Source organism: Semicossyphus pulcher, unplaced genomic scaffold (genome assembly GCF_022749685.1).
Source record: "Semicossyphus pulcher isolate SPU_LCO1_2020_fin unplaced genomic scaffold, fSemPul1.0.p SCAF_13, whole genome shotgun sequence".
Lineage (NCBI taxonomy): Eukaryota > Metazoa > Chordata > Actinopteri > Labriformes > Labridae > Semicossyphus > Semicossyphus pulcher.
In genome coordinates, this window is record NW_027211637.1 from 740,001 (window position 1) to 760,137 (window position 20,137).

At 45.4% G+C, this 20,137-nt stretch overlaps 5 protein-coding genes across 7 annotated transcripts in view; 4 read left to right on the plus strand and 1 right to left on the minus strand.

Annotated features, from left to right (window-relative positions):
- The window catches only part of tbc1d22b (TBC1 domain family, member 22B), a 12,056-nt gene extending 10,758 nt beyond the window's left edge, over positions 1-1,298 (plus strand). For both annotated transcript variants that reach the window (XM_069659957.1, XM_069659958.1), the window contains one exon: positions 1-1,298. This exon is cut by the window's left edge and continues 917 nt beyond it. The gene's annotated coding sequence lies outside the window, so the exon portion shown is untranslated.
- Positions 1,299-3,817: 2,519 nt separating this feature from the next.
- On the plus strand, positions 3,818-7,336 carry LOC138590074 (zinc finger protein 169). Of its 2 annotated transcripts, none has more exons than XM_069660622.1 (2): positions 3,818-3,902; positions 4,394-7,336. In XM_069660622.1, the coding sequence occupies exon 2, from the start codon at positions 4,413-4,415 to the stop codon at positions 6,024-6,026; it is 1,614 nt and encodes a 537-aa protein (XP_069516723.1). In that variant the 5' UTR covers positions 3,818-3,902; positions 4,394-4,412; the 3' UTR covers positions 6,027-7,336. The 2 variants fall into 2 exon arrangements, with proteins under 2 accessions (XP_069516723.1, XP_069516724.1); XM_069660623.1 differs by having other exon boundaries at positions 3,856-3,902; positions 4,397-7,336.
- A 616-nt stretch (positions 7,337-7,952) lies between these two features.
- Positions 7,953-10,085, plus strand: snrpg (small nuclear ribonucleoprotein polypeptide G). The gene is made up of 4 exons (XM_069660441.1): positions 7,953-8,067; positions 8,246-8,268; positions 8,873-8,997; positions 9,891-10,085. The coding sequence occupies exons 1-4, from the start codon at positions 8,036-8,038 to the stop codon at positions 9,939-9,941; spliced, it is 231 nt and encodes a 76-aa protein (XP_069516542.1). The 5' UTR covers positions 7,953-8,035; the 3' UTR covers positions 9,942-10,085.
- An 890-nt stretch (positions 10,086-10,975) lies between these two features.
- Positions 10,976-14,450, plus strand: plpbp (pyridoxal phosphate binding protein). Its single transcript, XM_069660280.1, has 8 exons — positions 10,976-11,087; positions 11,614-11,721; positions 11,801-11,836; positions 11,920-11,995; positions 12,067-12,207; positions 12,297-12,439; positions 13,110-13,208; positions 13,498-14,450. Exons 1-8 carry the CDS (start codon positions 10,998-11,000, stop codon positions 13,687-13,689), a joined length of 885 nt encoding a protein of 294 aa, XP_069516381.1. The 5' UTR covers positions 10,976-10,997; the 3' UTR covers positions 13,690-14,450.
- Positions 14,451-14,514: 64 nt separating this feature from the next.
- tmed4 (transmembrane p24 trafficking protein 4) lies at positions 14,515-20,112 on the minus strand. Its single transcript, XM_069659806.1, has 5 exons — positions 19,945-20,112; positions 18,602-18,702; positions 18,398-18,523; positions 17,909-18,055; positions 14,515-16,208 (listed from the first exon to the last, which is right to left on the minus strand). The coding sequence occupies exons 1-5, from the start codon at positions 20,099-20,101 to the stop codon at positions 16,059-16,061; spliced, it is 681 nt and encodes a 226-aa protein (XP_069515907.1). The 5' UTR covers positions 20,102-20,112; the 3' UTR covers positions 14,515-16,058.
- Between the last annotated feature and the right edge of the window lie 25 nt (positions 20,113-20,137).

Here is a 20,137-nt window from a genome sequence, read left to right on the forward strand (position 1 = left end):
CTGACATCTTCCAGAGTCTCCTCCCACACATGTCCCTCACAGCGGGAGATTTTCCCGGTCTGACGGGGGACATCTTTGCGCCAAGTCAGGACATGTTCAGGGTGCAGAGCGGGTGTGAAAGGGGCTTTGGAGGAGCAAATGTTTGAACTGATTGGATCAGTTTATCTTCATTTTGAATTTTTCTCTTTTAAATCAACAGTCATGCGTTTTATTTTCTCTGCCTCTGCGTGGACGAGGAAAACCTGCTGGGTCGTGCAGCTCTGAAACCCCCTTTGTCTCAGCTGAAGTGGCTCGGATATAATTTTAGAACTGCTCAAGATGAATCTAAATTAGTTACATTTTAAAGAGTTAAATAAACTGTTAGTTATAGATTTGTGTGTATTCTGACACTGAGAGATGCTCCATGGTCTGATGGTCCGAGTGTTGATTTGAGTAGTCTTAAAGATGATCTGTGAAGTATCTGATGTCTGGATACCTGCTGTCTCTGTGCTTAGATATATTTTAAAGATGGAGGACGAGCCTCCGTCAGTGTTTGTCGGTACTCCATCTTACTTGACAGTCCAGTGGACGCCGTGCAGCTCAGAGCGTGACGACGATGCCTTCGTTACGTGCAACATGGATCAGTGTGTTATAAGTACGTATGTTCAGGTCAAACATGATGACGAACACGTGTTCACTTCTCATCTACCTTCATTACCAGTGATCATTATAACACAGTGTGTGTTATGTAAGGTATGACAATCATTAGCTTTGGTACTTTGGTTTCTCTGACATCACTTCTGTTTTTACAGTTTAACATGAGGACTCGCAGCGTGCTCGTTTCTGCTGCCACTGAGTCTGAGTTGGTATCCAGGATGAGCTCTGAGTTCTTTTACAGCGATGTGTTCAGTGAAGTTCTGCTGAACAGACTCAGGAGAGTCAGTGGATAGATTTTCTTTAGGAGAGTCAAACAGTTGCTTCGGGTTCTGGTGTCCATCAGCCTTGTTCTCTGCAACACGCTGAATGTCTCTGTTACAGTTTTTTCGCCTTTAGCCTTAAACTGTGTTTCCTTCATTCAGGTGAGCCGACTGATTGTGTCTCTACCTTACAGGTGTTGTTCACTTCATGCTGTTTTATTTGTGTCCTCAGAGTATGATGGTGGTGATGTAACTAAAGGCTGTGCTCATCCTACAATAATATGCCAAACCTGTTTTAGAGTGCGTCAGTAGTCAGAGCTTCAGCCTAACGAAGAGTCATTAAATTATTACAGTACCTGCTGTATTAACTTTTGGTTTATATTAAACGATTGTTATTCTTCATGTTGGCTTTTCTCTATATCTGTGTGTGTCTGTGTGTGTCTGTGTGTGTCTGTGTGTCTGTGTGTGTCTGTGTGTGTCTGTGTGTCTGTGTGTCTGTGTGTCTGTGTGTCTGTGTCTGTCTGTGTCTCTGTGTGTGTCTGTGTGTGTCTGTGTGTGTCTGTGTGTCTGTGTGTGTCTGTGTGTCTGTGTGTGTCTGTGTGTCTGTGTGTCTGTGTCTGTCTGTGTCTCTGTGTGTGTCTGTGTGTGTCTGTGTGTGTCTGTGTGTCTGTGTGTGTCTGTGTGTGTCTGTGTCTGTCTGTGTCTCTGTGTGTGTCTGTGTGTCTCTGTGTGTCTCTGTGTGTGTCTGTGTGTCTGTGTGTCTGTGTGTGTGTCTGTGTGTCTGTGTGTCTGTGTGTCTCTGTGTGTGTCTGTGTGTCTGTGTCTGTGTGTGTGTGTGTGTGTGTTTGTGTTTGTGTCTCTGTGTGTTTGTGTCTCTGTGTGTCTGTGTGTCTGTGTGTCTCTGTGTGTCTGTGTGTTTGTGTGTCTGTGTGTTTGTGTCTGTGTGTCTCTGTGTGTGTGTGTGTGTGTGTTTGTGTTTGTGTCTCTGTGTGTGTTTGTGTCTCTGTGTGTCTGTGTGTTTGTGTGTCTGTGTGTTTGTGTGTCTGTGTGTTTGTGTGTCTGTGTGTTTGTGTGTCTGTGTGTTTGTGTCTGTATGTCTCTGTGTGTGTGTGTGTGTGTGTTTGTGTTTGTGTCTCTGTGTGTGTTTGTGTCTCTGTGTGTCTGTGTGTTTGTGTGTCTGTGTGTTTGTGTGTCTGTGTGTTTGTGTGTCTGTGTGTTTGTGTCTCTGTGTGTGTCTCTGTGTGTCTCTGTGTGTGTTTGTATCTCTGTGTCTCTGTGTGTCTGTGTGTTTGTGTGTCTGTGTGTTTGTGTGTCTGTGTGTTTGTGTGTCTGTGTGTTTGTGTCTGTGTGTTTGTGTGTCTGTGTGTTTGTGTCTCTGTGTGTTTGTGTCTCTGTGTGTGTCTCTGTGTGTTTGTGTGTCTGTGTGTTTGTGTCTGTGTGTTTGTGTCTCTGTGTGTTTGTGTGTCTGTGTCTGTGTGTCTCTGTGTGTTTGTGTGTCTGTGTGTCTGTGTCTGTGTGTCTGTGTGTCTGTGTCTGTGTGTCTGTGTGTGTCTGTGTCTGTGTCTGTGTCTGTGTGTGTGTGTGTGTGTGTTTGTGTCTCTGTGTATTTGTGTGTCTGTGTGTTTGTGTCTCTGTGTCTCTGTGTGTCTGTGTGTTTGTGTCTCTGTGTGTTTGTGTGTCTGTGTCTGTGTGTCTCTGTGTGTTTGTGTGTCTGTGTGTCTGTGTCTGTGTCTCTCTGTGTCTGTGTGTCTCTGTGTCTCTGTGTCTCTGTGTCTGTGTGTCTGTGTCTGTGTCTGTGTCTGTGTCTGTGTCTGTGTGTGTGTGTGTGTGTGTGTGTGTGTGAAGAGTGTAACTTCCACTGAGACACTTCTATCGTCTCAGGTTGACTCGTGTGTTTCATCCCCCGTCCGTCCTCAGGCTGCTTACAGAAGACTTCATACGAGCCTGAAAGGGATGCCTGCAGACAGAACTCAGCGCTGAGAGCTTTTCTCATGTTGAATATAAAGTAATGTGCAATTATTTCTTTTAGTCCTAAAACTGCTAAATGTAACCGTCAAAGGGAGGTCGTAAAGAACAGAGGTTATTGTGTTTAATATGCAAACATCTGTTGGTCAGACTCGGATACGTGTGTGAAGGAAACTTAATTCTGCCTCAGTCTTTAATCAGGGTTACAGCTCAGGGATTTAGGTGGCAATTGTATTTTATGTCGCTAAAGCTAGCAGCTATGATATAACAGATTTTGTGCATTACAGGCACTTTCACAGCAAAAACCTGTTTCTGTTTTTTCACTTTTTTAAAAAGGCAATTAAATCCAGTTTGCCAATTTAAAGACAGACACAAAGCACCTTGACATCGAGGTCAAAGATCATCAAACAAAACAAAAACATATCTGACTTTGGAATTTACTTATATTATATATAATTTTAATGGGGTTCTTTAATGAACCTGTCTGACTTTGTTTGGATTAAAAACATGTTACTGATTGTATCTTTATTATATTATATATACAAACAGAACAGACACCTGCTCAACATCAAGCCATTATTTATTGTCCCGAATGGGCCATTTGTACTGCAGCAAGCAGAAAAACATCAAACATACAAAACAATATGGAAGAAACATGCAGACGTCAGCAGAGTGACCTGTACCTGTAAATAGGTGAGAAGGGTCGTACTCACTCCTCTGGAGCAGGCTGTCCACTGTAACCCCGCAGGGGCACAACATACTGATAAAACGTGTGACGTCATCGTTTACAACATGTAGTAAAGAAAGAAAGACACCTGAGAAAAGACCGGCAGAGAACACGTACGCTTCCATAATATAAGACTAAAAATGATCAGGGATACAAAAATATGTGATTGTTTCATAGGTGGGCGTGACGTAACGGAAGTGACGTAGTCAGCTTAGAGAAGTATCCCCTACAAACTTTCACTTTTGCAGCCATGCTACAGAGGATTGTTTCAACGACACCGAGCGTCACTGATACACACCGTCTGAAGTCTACAGGTGGGACATTTAACCGTCACAGCGCGTGTGTGTGAGAGCCGAGCTCTGCTGCTCAGCTCAAATGTGCCTTTATATCACGTTCGCTCGGCTAGCAACGAGCTAACGTTAGCAAACATGGAGCTAGCCTGTGGACGCGCAGCAAACTCAGTAATCCTGCTGCCATTAGCATGGACATGACTGTACCTCATGCTGGTCAGATGTTATCGAACAAAGTTTCTGTGTGGCTTTGAAATGATACTGAGCTGTTTAATGTCGTTAGAACGGCAAAGGAACAAGCTAACAGGAAGGAACACTTCCCCTTTTCTATCAGAACTTGAACATTTATTGACAAACTGTTAGCATTTCACTGTGAGGAAGCAGCTGCTGGGTGTGTTTCCAGCTGCAACCCACATTTAACGCAACACAGCTGGATGTTTCCGCCCTGTATTCTGTCTCTTGCATTTGCTTGATCTTCTAGTTAAGGTCTAAAACTTGTTCTGTCTCTCCTCCAGCAGCAGCAGCTTGGTGAAGATGGATGGACTCAGCTGGAGCACCACCCGGCCCCCAGAGTCGTTCAGCCGCTCAAAGACGAGTACAGACACTCTGTCCAGACTTGCCAGCTTTATCGCTCGGGCCGACACGAAACAGCAGCGACACCAGCGTCCGCAAACATCCCACCTGCCCTCGTACGTCTGTCAGGAGTGTGATAGGGACTTCTCTCATGCGGCAGATCTGCTGCACCACCAGGAGGTGAAGCACACGTTACCCAAACCTCACCGCTGCCCCTCCTGTGGACAGGAGTTCTCCCTGCGGTCGTCCTTACAGCTACATAAATGTGGTCATGACCCCTCCCCCTGTGAGCTCTGTCACGGAGAGTCACGGCTCGGCTCTCCGTGTCCCGCATGTACAACTCGGACCTCAGATCCCGGCAGGCCTCAGGACATATCGCCACACCTGCAGCCTCACCTCCTGGACAGCAGCCCGTACGCATGTGCCCCGTGTGGACGGGGCTTCAGCCAGAAACAGGCTCTGCTGCACCATCAGCAGGCCGGCTGCAGTGAACCTCCGTCTGCATCAGGTGTAGCTGAGGCCAGCAGCCTGCCTGATGATTCTCCTGCTGGTTCTGAGGGAGACTCGACCTGCTCTGATTGCTCTGACACCGCAGAGCCGAGCAGCAGAGCTCTCAGTGAGTGTGAGCTCTGCTCCAGAAGCTTCCGTACTGAAGCTGGACTGCAGCGCCATAAACAGACCAACCACGCAGAGGAGCATCTCACGGCTCCACAGACACTACACACCAAAGGGGGAGGTTCAGGTGGAGGGAATGTCGGAGTCAATGGAGACCCAATTAAAAGGTCAAAATCCAAAACCAAGCTTCTGAGCTGTCGGTCATGTGACCTGGTCTTCAGGAACACCTCTAAGCTGTACCTGCACAGGAAAGAGAAGCACAGCAGAGAGAAAAACGTCCTGAGAGAGTCGAGGCCGGTCATCATGAGGCTCAGGAGGCCCGGAGCGTATCCATGTCCCGTCTGCGGGAAGGTTTTCCTCCATCATCTGTCCCTGAGGGCACACCACAAACAGCACACAGAGCTGAGCTTCACCTCAGTCAAGGACAAACATGATTCTGAAGGAAGCTCCACCAAAGACTCTGAGGTATCAGAGAACCACATACAGAGACCAAAAAAAACCAGCCTGGCAGAGGATGAGACTGTTAGAGCTGGACCAGCGAGGCACAAGAAGGGGCCCAGACTACAGAGAACAGTTACTGATGCAGGGACAAGCAGAGAAGTGCCTCAGGAGAAGGAGAAGCAGCGAGAGGAGGAGGAAGAAGATGAGGAGGAGGAGGAGGAGATGGAGTTTCCCTGCCCCTCCTGTGCGGAGGTGTTCTCCATGCAGTCCCAGCTCAGGGAGCACGTGGAGTTGCACCAGTCGTCGCTGAGGAGGAGGCAGTGCAGCGTGTGCACACACGAGATGGACACGTGTAAGTGGCCGGGCTCAAAGAGACACAGACTGTACCACTGCGTTCCCTGCCAGCAGGGCTTCTCTGCTCTCGACTCCTTCCTCGAACACTGTCAGGAGCACCTGAGGCTGCGGGTGGAGGAGGACAGCCTCACAGAGGGCTACGCCCCCCCGTCCAGCAAAGCCTGAGGGTCAGCCTGAATGTGGACAGAAACGCCGTTTTGCCTTGAAGGGTTGAGAGCGGAGAGTGATGAAATCTCATGAAATTCTTGTTGATTGACCAGTTCATTGATCGAGCATTTGTCACTCTGTTTTAACAGGAAGTTAGAGTTTGCCTACGTACCCAGGCTTACAGAGACGGGTCGTTAAAGGACCATTCCAGGTGTTTTTAATCGTTTACTAGGAATCTCATAGACTTACTTCCAACCTTTGAGCTCAGTGATGAATTAATTGTTTCTATCCATTTGAATTTATGGTCACGGAAAAGTTAAAAATGAAATTCAGTTTTCACTTTAACTTAATGAGAGCTTCCCTGAGGTGCTGTTGTTCAGAGTAACGTGAGACTTCTTTCAGACTTGGGTGAAACGTCAACATGATCCAAGAGAAAAGTTCCTCTGTCGTCTCAGAGTGGTTCAGTTTGACAGCGTCCGACCTCGGGCAAACGTCCGTCTGCCGTCTGTGACATCTGTTACTTCATCGATTGTTCATGTCTTTGTTGTTTGGCTAAAGGAATTTACATGGAGTATGTCACAAGCACCTGTGTGAGGTCAGATTTGTCTTCTGCTGTGTTTAAAGTATGTTCCTTTAGTTTTTGCAATAATAAGTTAAAGTTCAGTGTGAACTCCGGAGTGTCACTGTGCGGATTATCATTGTCTTTGCAGCCGCGGTGATTTAATCGCTCACAGCGCTGAGGTCAGAACGGTCCCAACCTGTGTAAAATGTTTTGATGCTCTCTCACGAGCCACCATGTGTTATTGGTTGTTGCCATGATCAATAGAATGAACACAGATTTAATGGTCGTCATGGTTAGTTGATATATATCCGTGATGTTAGCCTTCATGTGCTGGAGAGATGTTACCTCGCTATGCAACAGACCGATGGTTGTGTTTCCTGATGCTCGATAAATGCGCTCGGGGTTAATGAACCAGAATCAACATGAGTCTTTTTTTTCTCCACAGGATGTTCAGCTACTGTTTTCAAAGTGCTACTGTGAACATGTAGAAATTATTTAATAGGTTTTGAAGCTTCCACTTTTTCAAAGACTTTTGGAGATGAGTTTATAGATAACGTAATTAAAACGACTCTCACAAAACGTTTTGTCTCTTTCTTTACTGATTAGTTTTTCATGCTGGTCCATAGGGGTGGGATCGCAGGGTAACTCACGATAAGATATGTGATACGTGGCCCACGATAACGATAATATCACGACACCGCGATTCTGCAATAATTGATAAATTGCAAGACAATCATATAATGATCACAATTTCTGATTAACTGAAGAATACAAAACTCCCCTAAAAAGGTGAAGAATTAATGCATTATTATGTATTATTATGTAATGTATTATTCACTGCAATTTGGTGTAGGCTTCACAGATTTTCACACAAATTGAGATGAACAATGATGTGACTCAAATTGGCAGAGATCTGTTTACAGCGCTGAATTTTTCAAATTAATATAACGATGTTGAATCACACCAGTCGGGACGATGATATATTGTATATATATTATATATCAATTTTCTGTCCCACCCTTACTAAACCTGAGGTCAGTTAGTTCCTGAGCACTGAAAATGATGTCACTGAAACGTAAAACAATAAAGCATGGATTGTAATGTAACGAAGTTTGGTTTTTTGTCAACAGCAAGACAATATTCTGTACGAAAAGACCTCCACAAAATAGAATAGAAAATATCAAAGTGCATTTTTAGCGGTTCGCTATAAAGATGTTGCTGTAATTTGTTGTTTGATAACGTTTATCATCTTACTTTACAGTCTTGACACATTTCAGCGCAATGTTAATAACTGTGACTTATGCGTCCTCCCAACCACATGGCGGCGCTGTGCACACAGCAGCACCAAATCAATAGAGGAAGTTCACTAAGTTACTTCCGGTTTCTCGCCACACGCTTTCCTTCCGCGGTTTTGTGAAACGAAATTCATACGAGTGACTGTCGGCGTCCATAGAATAAAGACAAAATGAGTAAAGCGCATCCACCCGAGCTCAAAAAGTAAGTTATGAAGTTTCTGTGAATAAAAACGAACTCAGTGATTTTAAAATGTTTTATATTCTAAATGAAGAACAACGGCTCGACTCTGCAATGCAAACAAGCTAACATTAGCTAGCATGTCTCACTGGGTCATGAATCATCTGTAACCTAATGTAAAAATATTTTTTTCTGTTTTCAGGTTCATGGACAAGAAGTTGTCTTGTGAGTACAAATGAAAGTTCATATTTAAATCCGCTGCTAGAAAAACAGACGCGTAGTTTCGTCGAGCCTGGCCAAACCTCAAATCAGCTTTGTTTTCTTAACTGTGCGGGAGGTGGAAATATGGAAATATTCAAGATTATACAACAGTATGAAGAGCACTATGAATTAATTTACATTCGAGACACCAAAGAGAGTGTGCTTACTCTGATCATTAACACACTTTACTGTTACTCTATGTAAGTGTGTATATGTCGATGAAGCCTGGAAGAGCTGCTGAATGTTAGCAGACAATGCAGTGGGGAGGATGCTGTCCCCAACATGAGATGGAAATGATTAATGATAACAACATTAAACTTCGTTTCTATAGCACTTTAAAATCTGGTTTACAAAAAGCTTTTAATTGGACAACAAAGCAGTTTTTCTCTGTGACCCACCGATCAAGACACAAAAACAGACGGGCAGTAAATGAAACTGTTGGCACAGTTAAAATCACAAATCGTCTAATAAACGACAGAAAACAATGGGAGTACTTTGAAAGCCTTTCGACCTGAACAGGATCAGTGATGTAACCTGACATTCTGTTGTGATTTGTTTTGTCCTGTAGTGAAGTTGAATGGAGGCCGACACGTGCAGGGCATCCTGCGAGGGTTTGATCCCTTCATGAACCTGGTCGTGGACGACTCCATTGAGATGGGCCCGGGAGGACAACAGAACACCATCGGCATGGTGGTCAGTACCTGACGGCCAGCGTTACCCTGCAAATTCTATTTACTACAGTGTGCTTTATTTACCATCAGACATTTAATCTGTCATGTATCGTGCTCCATGCTGTGCCATTACAAATTCTTGTAACACAATGGAAATAGGGGTGAATAAGGCTGTGTTCTAATACCAATACTATTTAGTATGACAGAAAAGTACATCCCCATACAGTTGGCTAAAATACCAGTCTGACGGCATTCTGACACATTTACAGGATGAAAACCAGCACGATAGTTTTGCTAAAACGACCCACAATCATCGCACATTGACTGACAGGCTCAGTGAATGGCGTTTTGTATATCCAATATTACATTTTTAACCAAAATTACATTTTGTGCTACGACTATGACAGGTGTGTGAGCCTGAGGGTCAAAGTTCAAGGTGTACTGACGATGTATTTATCCCAATTGTAACTTTCTGTATGCAAAGTGCAGCCATGCTGCGCACTGTAGTGAACAAGAAAGTATACATTTTGGTGTGAAGGGAATGACGTCTTCATGACTTCATTCCTACAATGCAATGCGTCCCAAATTATGTCAGTCATGATGCAAAATGAGATCTATAACTAAGTGTCAGAGATCTCCATGTGATCCTCTCTATAGACTGAAGTGTTCAGTGTTGAATAGGGGAGCGATTGGTTCCTGCTGAAGGGGTTAACTTCTAAACGCAGATCATGAGTTTAAACTACGTACTGTTCTTTAGTAAACAAAGAATCACTTCCCATCAGAGATATGAAGTTTACAGTTTTCATCCAACAAGAGGAGGGAATATAAATGTACAGTATAAGTTTTAAATGCTGTGTGTGTGTGTGTGTGTGTGTGTGTGTGTGTGTGTGTGTGTGTGTGTGTTGTCTGTCGCAGGTCATCAGAGGAAACAGCATCATCATGTTGGAGGCCTTGGAGAGAGTCTGACAGAAGAGAGGCTCACACTTTTTTACATTCTGTTTTTCCTTTTAGTTTTTGTTTAAAGATGTAAAGCTTCGAACTGTAACACGCTTTTTCTTTGGACATGTTTTGAATTGTGAAATCTTGTGAATAAATCTGCTTTTCTTTGTATTTTGTGTTCGTGCATTCAGTCTCTGATGTTTCCTCTGTGCTGCAGGTTACTGTCTGACAAATGTTCAGGTGTACAGGTAAATGACTAAATGTCTGTCTGACTACAAATGTTCAAAATATCTTCATAACCATCCAAAGGAAGCCTTATAGTTGCCGCAGTGCATAAACTTAAAGCTCTTACTCACACAGATATTATTGTTTTAAATGTATTTCTTGATATTAAATGCTGAAATGTACACATACATGTCTGTGTATAAATATATCTTTGAGGGAGGTTTCAACATTTAAATCAGCAGAGTAACAACACAGAGAGGCTGTTTGAAACTTAACCTGTTGCACTTTAAACACAAGCATTGTTCAGTATTTTTCCAGCTAATTTTAATGAAACATTAAAGTGGCAAAAATCATGTGCCATCTGCAAAACCTCGTGTACGTGACAGTTAGCGGATGGCCACAGGTCTGAGTGAGGGTTCATATTTCTACAGCTGTATTTAGATGGTTTTCTTACAGTTTGGGCCATAATGAGTCTATTTAAATATATATCTTCATGGTAGGAAGGATTTATTAATGTGGAAGTATTGTCGTTTAGGGGAAGAGGAGAACAGTGACTTTACATCTCAGTCAGGAGCATAGACTGTATATTTAATGTATGTATTACATATCTATGTGCAGTTCAGATAATATAAATAATTATTCTTACTGCACTTTTCCAACTCCAACGTGCTTCACGAAGGCAGCACATGAAACAGGAACAGGCAGTTACGTCCTCTGCAGCAGCAACAGTAGGGGGCGCTATCTGCAAAGGACGCACTTCCTCTTCCGTTGGACTTTTATTTTGAAAGCCTGCTGTCGTCATCGAGCACACGTTTCTTTACGTTTCTTTACGCGTGTGTGTCGTCGCCGTCTGACGGTATGTGGAAAGTAGCAATGTCGGAGGAGGTTGGAAAGGCGCTGCAGTCGGTGGTGGAGCGGGTGAACCAGGCGGCGGCACGCCGGGCCAAGGTAACTATAGCCCGGGAGAATCCTGCTCAGGAGCCCCGCTGCCGGAGCTTCTCTGCCGGGTCAGAAAAAGTGTCGCTGCCGCGGCACGACGCGTTATGTAAGGCTGCCAAACACCTCAACCTTTGGATGGGAGGCAGGGGGGCTGCTGGCAGCACTTTCATAACAGCATGCATGCTCTGTGCGTGATGTGCGGGGGAGCAGGAGGAGGCTGCATACTGAGGAACAGCGTTATGACGTCGTGATCGGCGTGTTTTGTAGGATCATTATTTACACTGTGATCAGCCTGTATTCCCCTCAGCTCAGACACAGACCTGCACCGGTGAACAGGTCGGTGTTATCAGGCAGAGATCCGCGTGATGCTGCTGGATGAAGGTGGATATGTAGGTCAGAGGATGCAGAGATAAACGGCAGCTCTGATATGAGAACATCAGTGTGATCTCTGCAGGACCCTGACAGGCTGACTCACTGTTCTGCTGAAGCTCGCACTGATACACATGATTAATGACCCTGTGTTGTTCTTCCTCAGACTCTTCCTGCTGTGCCTCCTCGCCTCGTCGCTGTCAGCAAGACCAAGCCTCCTGACATGGTGGTGGAGGCGTACAGGCAGGGGCAGAGGAACTTTGGAGAAAACTACGTGAGTAAAGAGCTACAGGTGTCACTGCAGGAATATGAAACCAGGAATCAACGTAACCTCGTCTTTGTGTCCTCACCAGGTGAACGAGCTGGTGGACAAAGCCTCAGATCCTCTGGTGGGGTCACTTTTATAAACTAGACTTTAATTTTCTCCCTCTCAGTCTGAAATCAGGTTTTTACAGCGTTTCTTCTCCCTCAGATTTTGTCCTCCTGTCCGGACATTAAGTGGCACTTCATCGGTCACCTACAGAAGAATAACGTCAACAAACTCCTGGGTGAGTGACAGTCGACCCCCCTAATCCCCCTGCATGTCAGGAACCCTCACATTAACTCTCTCTGCTCTCAGGTGTGCCTAACCTGTTCCTGGTGGAGACGGTGGACTCGGCCAAACTGGCTGACAAAGTGAACAGCTCGTGGCAGCGCCTGAGAGGAGCCAGCACGCAGAGGTTAAAGGTCATGGTGCAGATCAACACCAGCGGAGAACAGAGTGAGTGCTCATTTTATTACTGTATGTACTCTCCGACAGCGGATCACCTGTCAGGTGTTCTCAGACAGCGTGTCACCTGTGCTCTGCAGGTAAACATGGCCTCCCTCCAGAGGACACGGTGAACACAGTGAAGCACATCGTGTCTCAGTGCGCCACTCTGCACTTCTCAGGACTCATGACCATCGGACGCTACGGCTACGACCTCGGCCTCGGCCCCAACCCCGACTTTCAGGTACACACGCTGAACACACAGACACCAGGTGTTTCTGAGAGGGGACTGTGGGTCAGGAGGAGGAGCCGGGCCGGTTTGATCCTCGGCCATGTGTGGAAGGGTTCAGTGTCTGAAGCGTCATGGTACCTCAGCCCCCCCTCTCCCTCTGTGAGTGTGAGACTCAATGGGTCCAAAATGCTGCATATATGCAGTCAAGTCACCAACTGTCCTGTGTGCGCTGGTAAACTGTTTAAGCTACACATTTTATCTATATTATACTGAACTAACCAACAGAATATGGCAGGCTGGCATCAACCTGCCACACAGTTATCAGTGTTACTGTGTAAGTCGGCTGATAAGTTCCACAAGCTGTCTGCACAGCGCTGACTGTGTTTGAGCTTCTTTACAAACATTTAAATGTAGTTTTCAGACCAAACAGCCCCAAGAGCTCAAAAGAGTCTGTTGGGAAGGAGACGGGGGAGTTTCGACTTCACTGGCGCTCCACTTGTCCGTGTTTTAGTCCCGTGTTTTTTAAAGGCTCCTTTACAAGCGGTCACACGGGGCGTTAAAGACGGAGGTTGAGTCTGAACGTGTGCCCCCCAGAGACACGCTCAGTATGTGTCATGGTAACACCAGGGACGACACGCTGAGCCAACAGAATTCATCAGGTCATCTTCTTGTTCTCCTGCAGATGCTGCTGAGTCGGAGGCAGGAAGTGTGCGACAGTCTGAAGCTTCCTCTGGAGGAGGTGGAGCTCAGCATGGGCATGTCCACAGACTTTGAACATGCAGTGAGTGTTGATCCTGTTTTATGCATATTTCTAAACTCTTCATAATCATAAAGTCCATTTTTTCTTGTGGTGGTGGAGGCGGTGGTGGTGGTGGCGGTGGAGGCGGTGGAGGCCGGCAGGAAACCGTCTGAACATTTCGATGAAACATTTTAGTGACACTTTAACATGAAGTATTCAGTCTGAGATTTTCAGTATCGTGGATGTTGTTTGGGTCAGTAACACGGTAAATAAAAGCCTGTTAGTCGCTGTGATGGACTCTGATACCTGCGTGTGCCCCTCTGTGTTGCAGATCGAGGTGGGCTCCACCAACGTGCGGGTGGGCAGCATCATATTCGGTAACAGAGAGTATCCCAACAGTGCAGCCAACACTCCAAACCCGAGCCCGGGTCCCAGTCCGGCTCCCAGCCCCGAGAAGACCGCCAAGATGGTGTCAGAGGAGGCGGCCAAGAAGATGCAGCACCTGACCGTGTCGGGACACTAAGAAGAAGAGCTCCTCGTCCCTGAGATATTAAAATAAAATAAAAACTCTTCACGAGCGGTGAAGCAGATCGTCTCCACGGAGCGGCTGGAGCTTCGACCGCAGCCTCATTTTAAAGTGTATTTAATCCTCGTCGCTCTGTGTGTGCCCGTGTTGCTCTTTGCAGCAGAGTGGCATTAGACCTTTTTTAACAGTAGTGATACTCACCTGTAGCTCATGGAAACCTTCCTACAGATAACTGGGTTAAAGTCAGATGTAGAACACGCCCGGAAAGTGTTTGACATGATAGTGAGGATTTGTTTGATGTGATATTTTCTACCTTTAAACCCGACATGTGACCGTGCTCTAACGTGAAGTCCAACAGTACCATGTACCGCTTTCTTGTACAGACAGAGACTTGATTTAATAAATCACTGATCCCTTTATAACGACACACAGTATGTGCGTTTGGTATTGTTTTGGTACGCGTGTGTCAGATCTCTATTCTTGATATGAGGTGTGTTAATCTGTGCGTCTGTGCTGTGATTGGTGCACTGCTGGAGAAGAGCGGGGGGTGGATCTATGCAAAGTGTTGACTTTGTGCTGCAGGTGTGTACACAGGTGTCGCTGTGGTGTCTTTAAGATGTCGGCAGGTCGGTGTGTTTGTGTTTCTGTCATCGTCACTGATTAATAAGATCGATCCGCTCGTGCTCGGACGCTCGCAGGATGCTCTGACAGGATTGTTTGGTTCGGATGTCTGAAGCCGAGCAATAAATCTTGTGTTGAAAATGTCTGCTGTGTGATTCTTCCAGTCGGGTCAAAGGGAAACCAAAACATCAGAGGCAGATGGGATGGAGACGTTTCTTTATTCAGCACATGGAGGCGACATCTGGAGGATGTCAGAGATCGTTTAACAACCTGGAAAATAAATAAACTTTGCAGCTCCAGAACGGCTCAAATCTACACTCTAAAGAACGCTGACTCACTGACGTCTCTGAGTCTGAATTATTTATGGAGGCTGTAAAAATCCTGTTAAATGTGAAGCTCAGACAGAATAAATATGTAGTTGAGCACTGGTGACACAGAAGCACAGACTTCAGTCAGTGTAAAAGGTTTTAGAAAATGAACAGCTGTTATTTACAGTAAAGTCCTGATATCACAAACGTATCTACAGAGCAGCTCGACAGGAAATATAAAGACTTTATACATTCAGCAGAACGTGCCGACACTAACAACACAGCCGCCATGTTTCTGACCAACCTCCTGTGAAACGTGTCGCTGCTGCTGGAACAGGAACTCAGTGAAGATTAAAGAATTTATTATTAGAAGAATGAAACACTGATCGGTTCATGAGCTAACATGATTACCAGTTTGTTCACCGGTTACCAACGCTTCACGAGAGGTTATGATTCAGAAGAAATACTTCAATTAAACTTAAAGTCGAGGTGACGTGAAACTTGGTTCAGCCGAATGTTTTGGGACGTGAACAAAACGACGAAATGAAGTATAACGATCACATCTCCTGAGCCCGACGTGATGAAGAGATGTGTCTGTATGATCGTGGATTATAATAACGACAACATCACAAAGTGTCCAGGTGAAGAGTTCAGGGGTTAATCAGTGACGTGTGAATGAAATGCTGTTTGTTCTAATGTCAAACATGATGCATGCATGTTGTGTTTAAAATCTTGATCCTCTAGTTAAACAATATGACCCAAGTTAGCTTAAAGAGACGGACCTTAAATAATGTAAAGTGGAAGGAAAAAATGGCCGCCAAGAGGTGTTTCAGTGACGACTGAGTCTGAAAATGTTCAGGCCCCCGAACTTCACAGCTGTACCAAGTTTCATGTGAATATGTTCTAACAACTACGTTCAATCATTCTCAGGGCGGAAACACTGCTGACAGGCGCACTGGGGTCAAATGAAGCGTATCACTCGGACATGTAAGGAATCAGTGTGATATTTGAGTGAGCATTAGATAAACCAGCTGTGGTTAGGAGATATAAAACTGTGCAACACTCACAACAACAGGAACATAAAACCACGTCTCAGTAAACTACTCAGTTATTAGTCGAAACAGCTTTTAACTATCATTCCTCCGCTCGTGTCTGACCATAAAGACGTCAGGTCCCTGTCGCCTCAGCTGCTTCACAACAGGAGGGGAAAACAGGACGTGTCCAGTGTCGTCAGGAAAACACAAGAGAGCAGCTGCTGTTACTAACGGGAAATAAAAACAACCTAAAACATTTACAGAACACGTCGCCCAGGATCGATACCTGCCGCTGTGAGCGGGCTCAGCGTACCGTTTACGACTGACAACAAGACCTCACGTCTCCTCCCGGGCCTCCGTAAAGTCTGTGAACTGAAGCGCTTTGTTTCTGCTCACACACACGTTACACCAGTTTCTTTGCCTCGAAGAAGCTCTTGAGGTGCTTCATCTGCCAGATGCCCGTGACGATGAGGATGAGCGTCTGAGCGATGGACCACCAGAGGACGCGCTGGTTGGTGCTCTCGCTCGTCATCCGGAAACGCTCCTCACGGTACTGCAGAGGACAAAACACACAAACAAGAGGGGCATGAAGACTCTTTAGAGGGGCATTAAGAGTCTTTAGAGGGGTATGAAGCGTCTTTAGAGGGGCATGAAGCGTCTTTAGAGGGGCATGAAGACTCTTTAGAGGGGCATTAAGAGTCTTTGGAGGGGTATGAAGAGTCTTTGGAGGGGTATGAAGAGTCTTTAGAGGGGTATGAAGAGTCTTTGGAGGGGCATTAAGAGTCTTTAGAGAGGTATGAAGCGTCTTTAGAGGGGCATGAAGACTCTTTAGAGGGGCATTAAGAGTCTTTGGAGGGGTATGAAGACTCTTTAGAGGGGCATGAAGAGTCTTTAGAGGGGTATGAAGAGTCTTTAGAGGGGCATGAAGAGTCTTTGGAGGGGCATTAAGAGTCTTTGGAGGGGCATGAAGAGTCATTGGAGGGGCATGAAGCGTCTTTAGAGGGGCATTAAGAGTCTTTAGAGGGGTATGAAGAGTCTTTAGAGGGGCATGAAGAGTCTTTAGAGGGGCATGAAGACTCTTTAGAGGGGTATGAAGAGTCTTTAGAGGGGCATGAAGCGTCTTTAGAGGGGCATGAAGACTCTTTAGAGGGGCATTAAGAGTCTTTGGAGGGGTATGAAGACTCTTTAGAGGGGTATGAAGAGTCTTTAGAGGGGTATGAAGAGTCTTTAGAGGGGCATGAAGAGTCTTTAGAGGGGTATGAAGCGTCTTTAGAGGGGTATGAAGCGTCTTTAGAGGGGCATGAAGCGTCTTTAGAGGGGCATTAAGCGTCTTTGGAGGGGTATGAAGACTCTTTAGAGGGGCATGAAGAGTCTTTAGAGGGGTATGAAGAGTCTTTAGAGGGGCATGAAGAGTCTTTGGAGGGGCATTAAGAGTCTTTGGAGGGGCATGAAGAGTCATTGGAGGGGCATGAAGCGTCTTTAGAGGGGCATTAAGAGTCTTTAGAGGGGCATGAAGAATCTTCAGAGGGGCATGAAGAGTCTTTAGAGGGGTATGAAGAGTCTTTAGAGGGGTATGAAGAGTCTTTAGAGGGGCATGAAGAGTCATTGGAGGGGCATTAAGAGTCTTTGGAGGGGCATGAAGCGTCTTTAGAGGGGCATTAAGAGTCTTTAGAGGGGTATGAAGAGTCTTTAGAGGGGCATGAAGAGTCATTGGAGGGGCATTAAGAGTCTTTAGAGGGGCATTAAGAGTCTTTAGAGGGGCATTAAGAGTCTTTAGAGGGGTATGAAGAGTCATTGGAGGGGCATTAAGAGTCTTTGGAGGGGCATTAAGAGTCTTTGGAGGGGCATGAAGAGTCTTTGGAGGGGCATGAAGAGTCTTTGGAGGGGCATGAAGAGTCTTCAGAGGGGCATGAAGAGTCTTCGGAGGGGCATGAAGAGTCTTTGGAGGGGCATGAAGAGTCTTTAGAGGGGCATGAAGAGTCTTTAGAGGGGCATTAAGAGTCTTTAGAGGGGCATGAAGAGTCTTTGGAGGGGCATGAAGAGTCATTGGAGGGGCATGAAGCGTCTTTAGAGGGGCATGAAGCGTCTTTAGAGGGGCATGAAGAGTCTTTGGAGGGGCATGAAGAGTCTTTGGAGGGGCATTAAGAGTCTTTGGAGGGGCATGAAGAATCTTCAGAGGGGCATGAAGAGTCTTTGGAGGGGCATGAAGACAGTCAGACACAGTGACACACATCACACAGGCGTGTTACTGACCCTCTGGTAGTTCTGCTCCTTCTGGATCTGCTCCACCTGGTCCAGCAGCTGCCGCACTCTCAGCTGCAGCTCCGTCAGTTTGTCTTTAGCTGCGATTTCAGGGTAGTTGTTGGTGTGTTCTCCAACCTGAATATCCAGGTGCACCCTCTGAAATATACAGACACAGGTGGTCTTAATGTGTGTGTGTTCTGTGGGCGTCAAAAGACATGATGAAGAATGACTCAGAGAGCTTACTGCAGAACACCTGTCCTGGATTTGTCTGAATAAGTGAACCAGGATCAAACAGTTTATAATTTAAGCAGACTCGAGTCTGGTTTAAGAACATAAACATGTAATAATGCCATGTAACACTCATGTACATATTTTATATGATATTGTTTGTATGTTGGGTTGGGTCAGGTTTCTCTGCTCCATGAAACCACCCTCAGTTTAAATATTCATGCAGGGAAACATCTGTGTAACATCTTGAAAGCAGTGCTGTGTTGGTACCAGTTTCCCTCCTGCAAACAGAGCCATCTTGGTGGAGTTGGAGTGCAGACAGATCTGGTGCTCTCCCGGAGTGTGGGAGGTGAAGGTGAAGCGTCCGTCGGAGCCGTACTGACGGGAGAGGATGATCTGCAGGAGAGACTCATCTTTAGATTCTGTTCACATGTATGTGTGTGTGTTTTATATCAGCTCCTCCTCTGTGCTGACCTTTGTGTCTGGATCTTTGATCTCCACGTGCATGCCCAGGCCGGGCGTGGACGGGAGGAAGGAGCTGCTCTGCTTGTCCCACAGCTGAGTCCTGTACTTCCCTGTCAGACCGGAAGAGCAGCAAGGAGGCAGGTTAGCAGGTATCACAGTCATCAGAGAAGAGAAACACAGCAACAGAGCTACATACTTTATAATTGATTGTTTATTGATCATTTGTTTTCCTTTTAATTGTGTTTTTATCTGAAGTGTTTAACTTTAATGATCATGTTTGTTTTGAAGGAAGTCAAGCATGGTGGCACCTTGAACCTTTCAAAATCATGTTTCACAATAAAAACATGTGATACAAAATGAAACTAACGATGTAATATAAGTGTGCCACATAATGAAACTTCAGTGACAAAAAAACGACCAAAACATGAAATGGAAAAGAATAAAAACGCCAAAGAAAAGCTTTTAAAGCTGCTGAGAGGAACTTTGGGTTTGTGTTGGTTTTGGCGCCCCCTGTGGACGAAGCTGTACCTCTTATGTCTTTGCTGAGTTTGTCCTGTTCAGTGGTGTTTTTTAACACAACATCTCATCCTGCTTTCTCTAACAGTCATATGTCTCACTCACTTTTAATATCTGCCCTGTGAAACATAAACAAAGGCAGCGTGCAGTTAATCACCTCGCCTGACACCTACGCCTACCTATGCCTAGTTTCAGGCATTACATTCATGGAGTCTACTCTTCTGACGTTCACATGTAAAGCTCATCGGTATCAGATCAGTAGATTTAACATGTTAAAAAGTCTCAGGTTAAACAGATGGCAGAGTCATGGGTGAAACTTTCCACTGTGAATCAGAACAGTTAATAATAACAACACGCACAGGGGGCTCAGTGTGGGCGTTGTTTTAATGGTAATATTACCTTTGTATTAAAATGGTTACTGATGACAGTGTTATTGTCATAAACACCGTGTACACACGTTACTTAGGTGAGCTTGGTTTTAGGCTAACAGCTGTCTGCAGCTCACAATAAAATGGATCCATTTAAACCATCACTAAACTTGCGTGAGTGCTCTGTGGCCTATTTTTCAGTGATTATAGTGTAAATTAACTCAGGTGTAATGCTATCGCTCACTGTGCAGATAATACTGTATAAGCCAAATGTAAAGAGGCACAGAAACAGTCCGTGTTTGTGACTACAGCGTGTAAAAGCGATGTAATAAAATGTGTAATTACTCTGAACTTAACGTGTTCTTCGTTGTTATCTCTGTTTTATTCACCGCAGCATCTTTGCTGGAGCCAGCTGTTCGCATGCACTGCTAGTTAGCTACCTGAAGCTAACACCTCTCATCATCTTACCGATCACCATGGTCTCATCCGGGATTTCTTCAATGAAACATTTCTTCTCCGTCTCTCCGATGTGAAAGTAGAGCGCGTGAGCCGGATAAATCCAGGCCAGAGAGAGGATAACTGAAGCCGCAGAGACAGAGAGCATCATGGAGCCTCTTTCGCTCATCAGCACAACGAGCCGTGATGCTGCAGCCTGGTGACG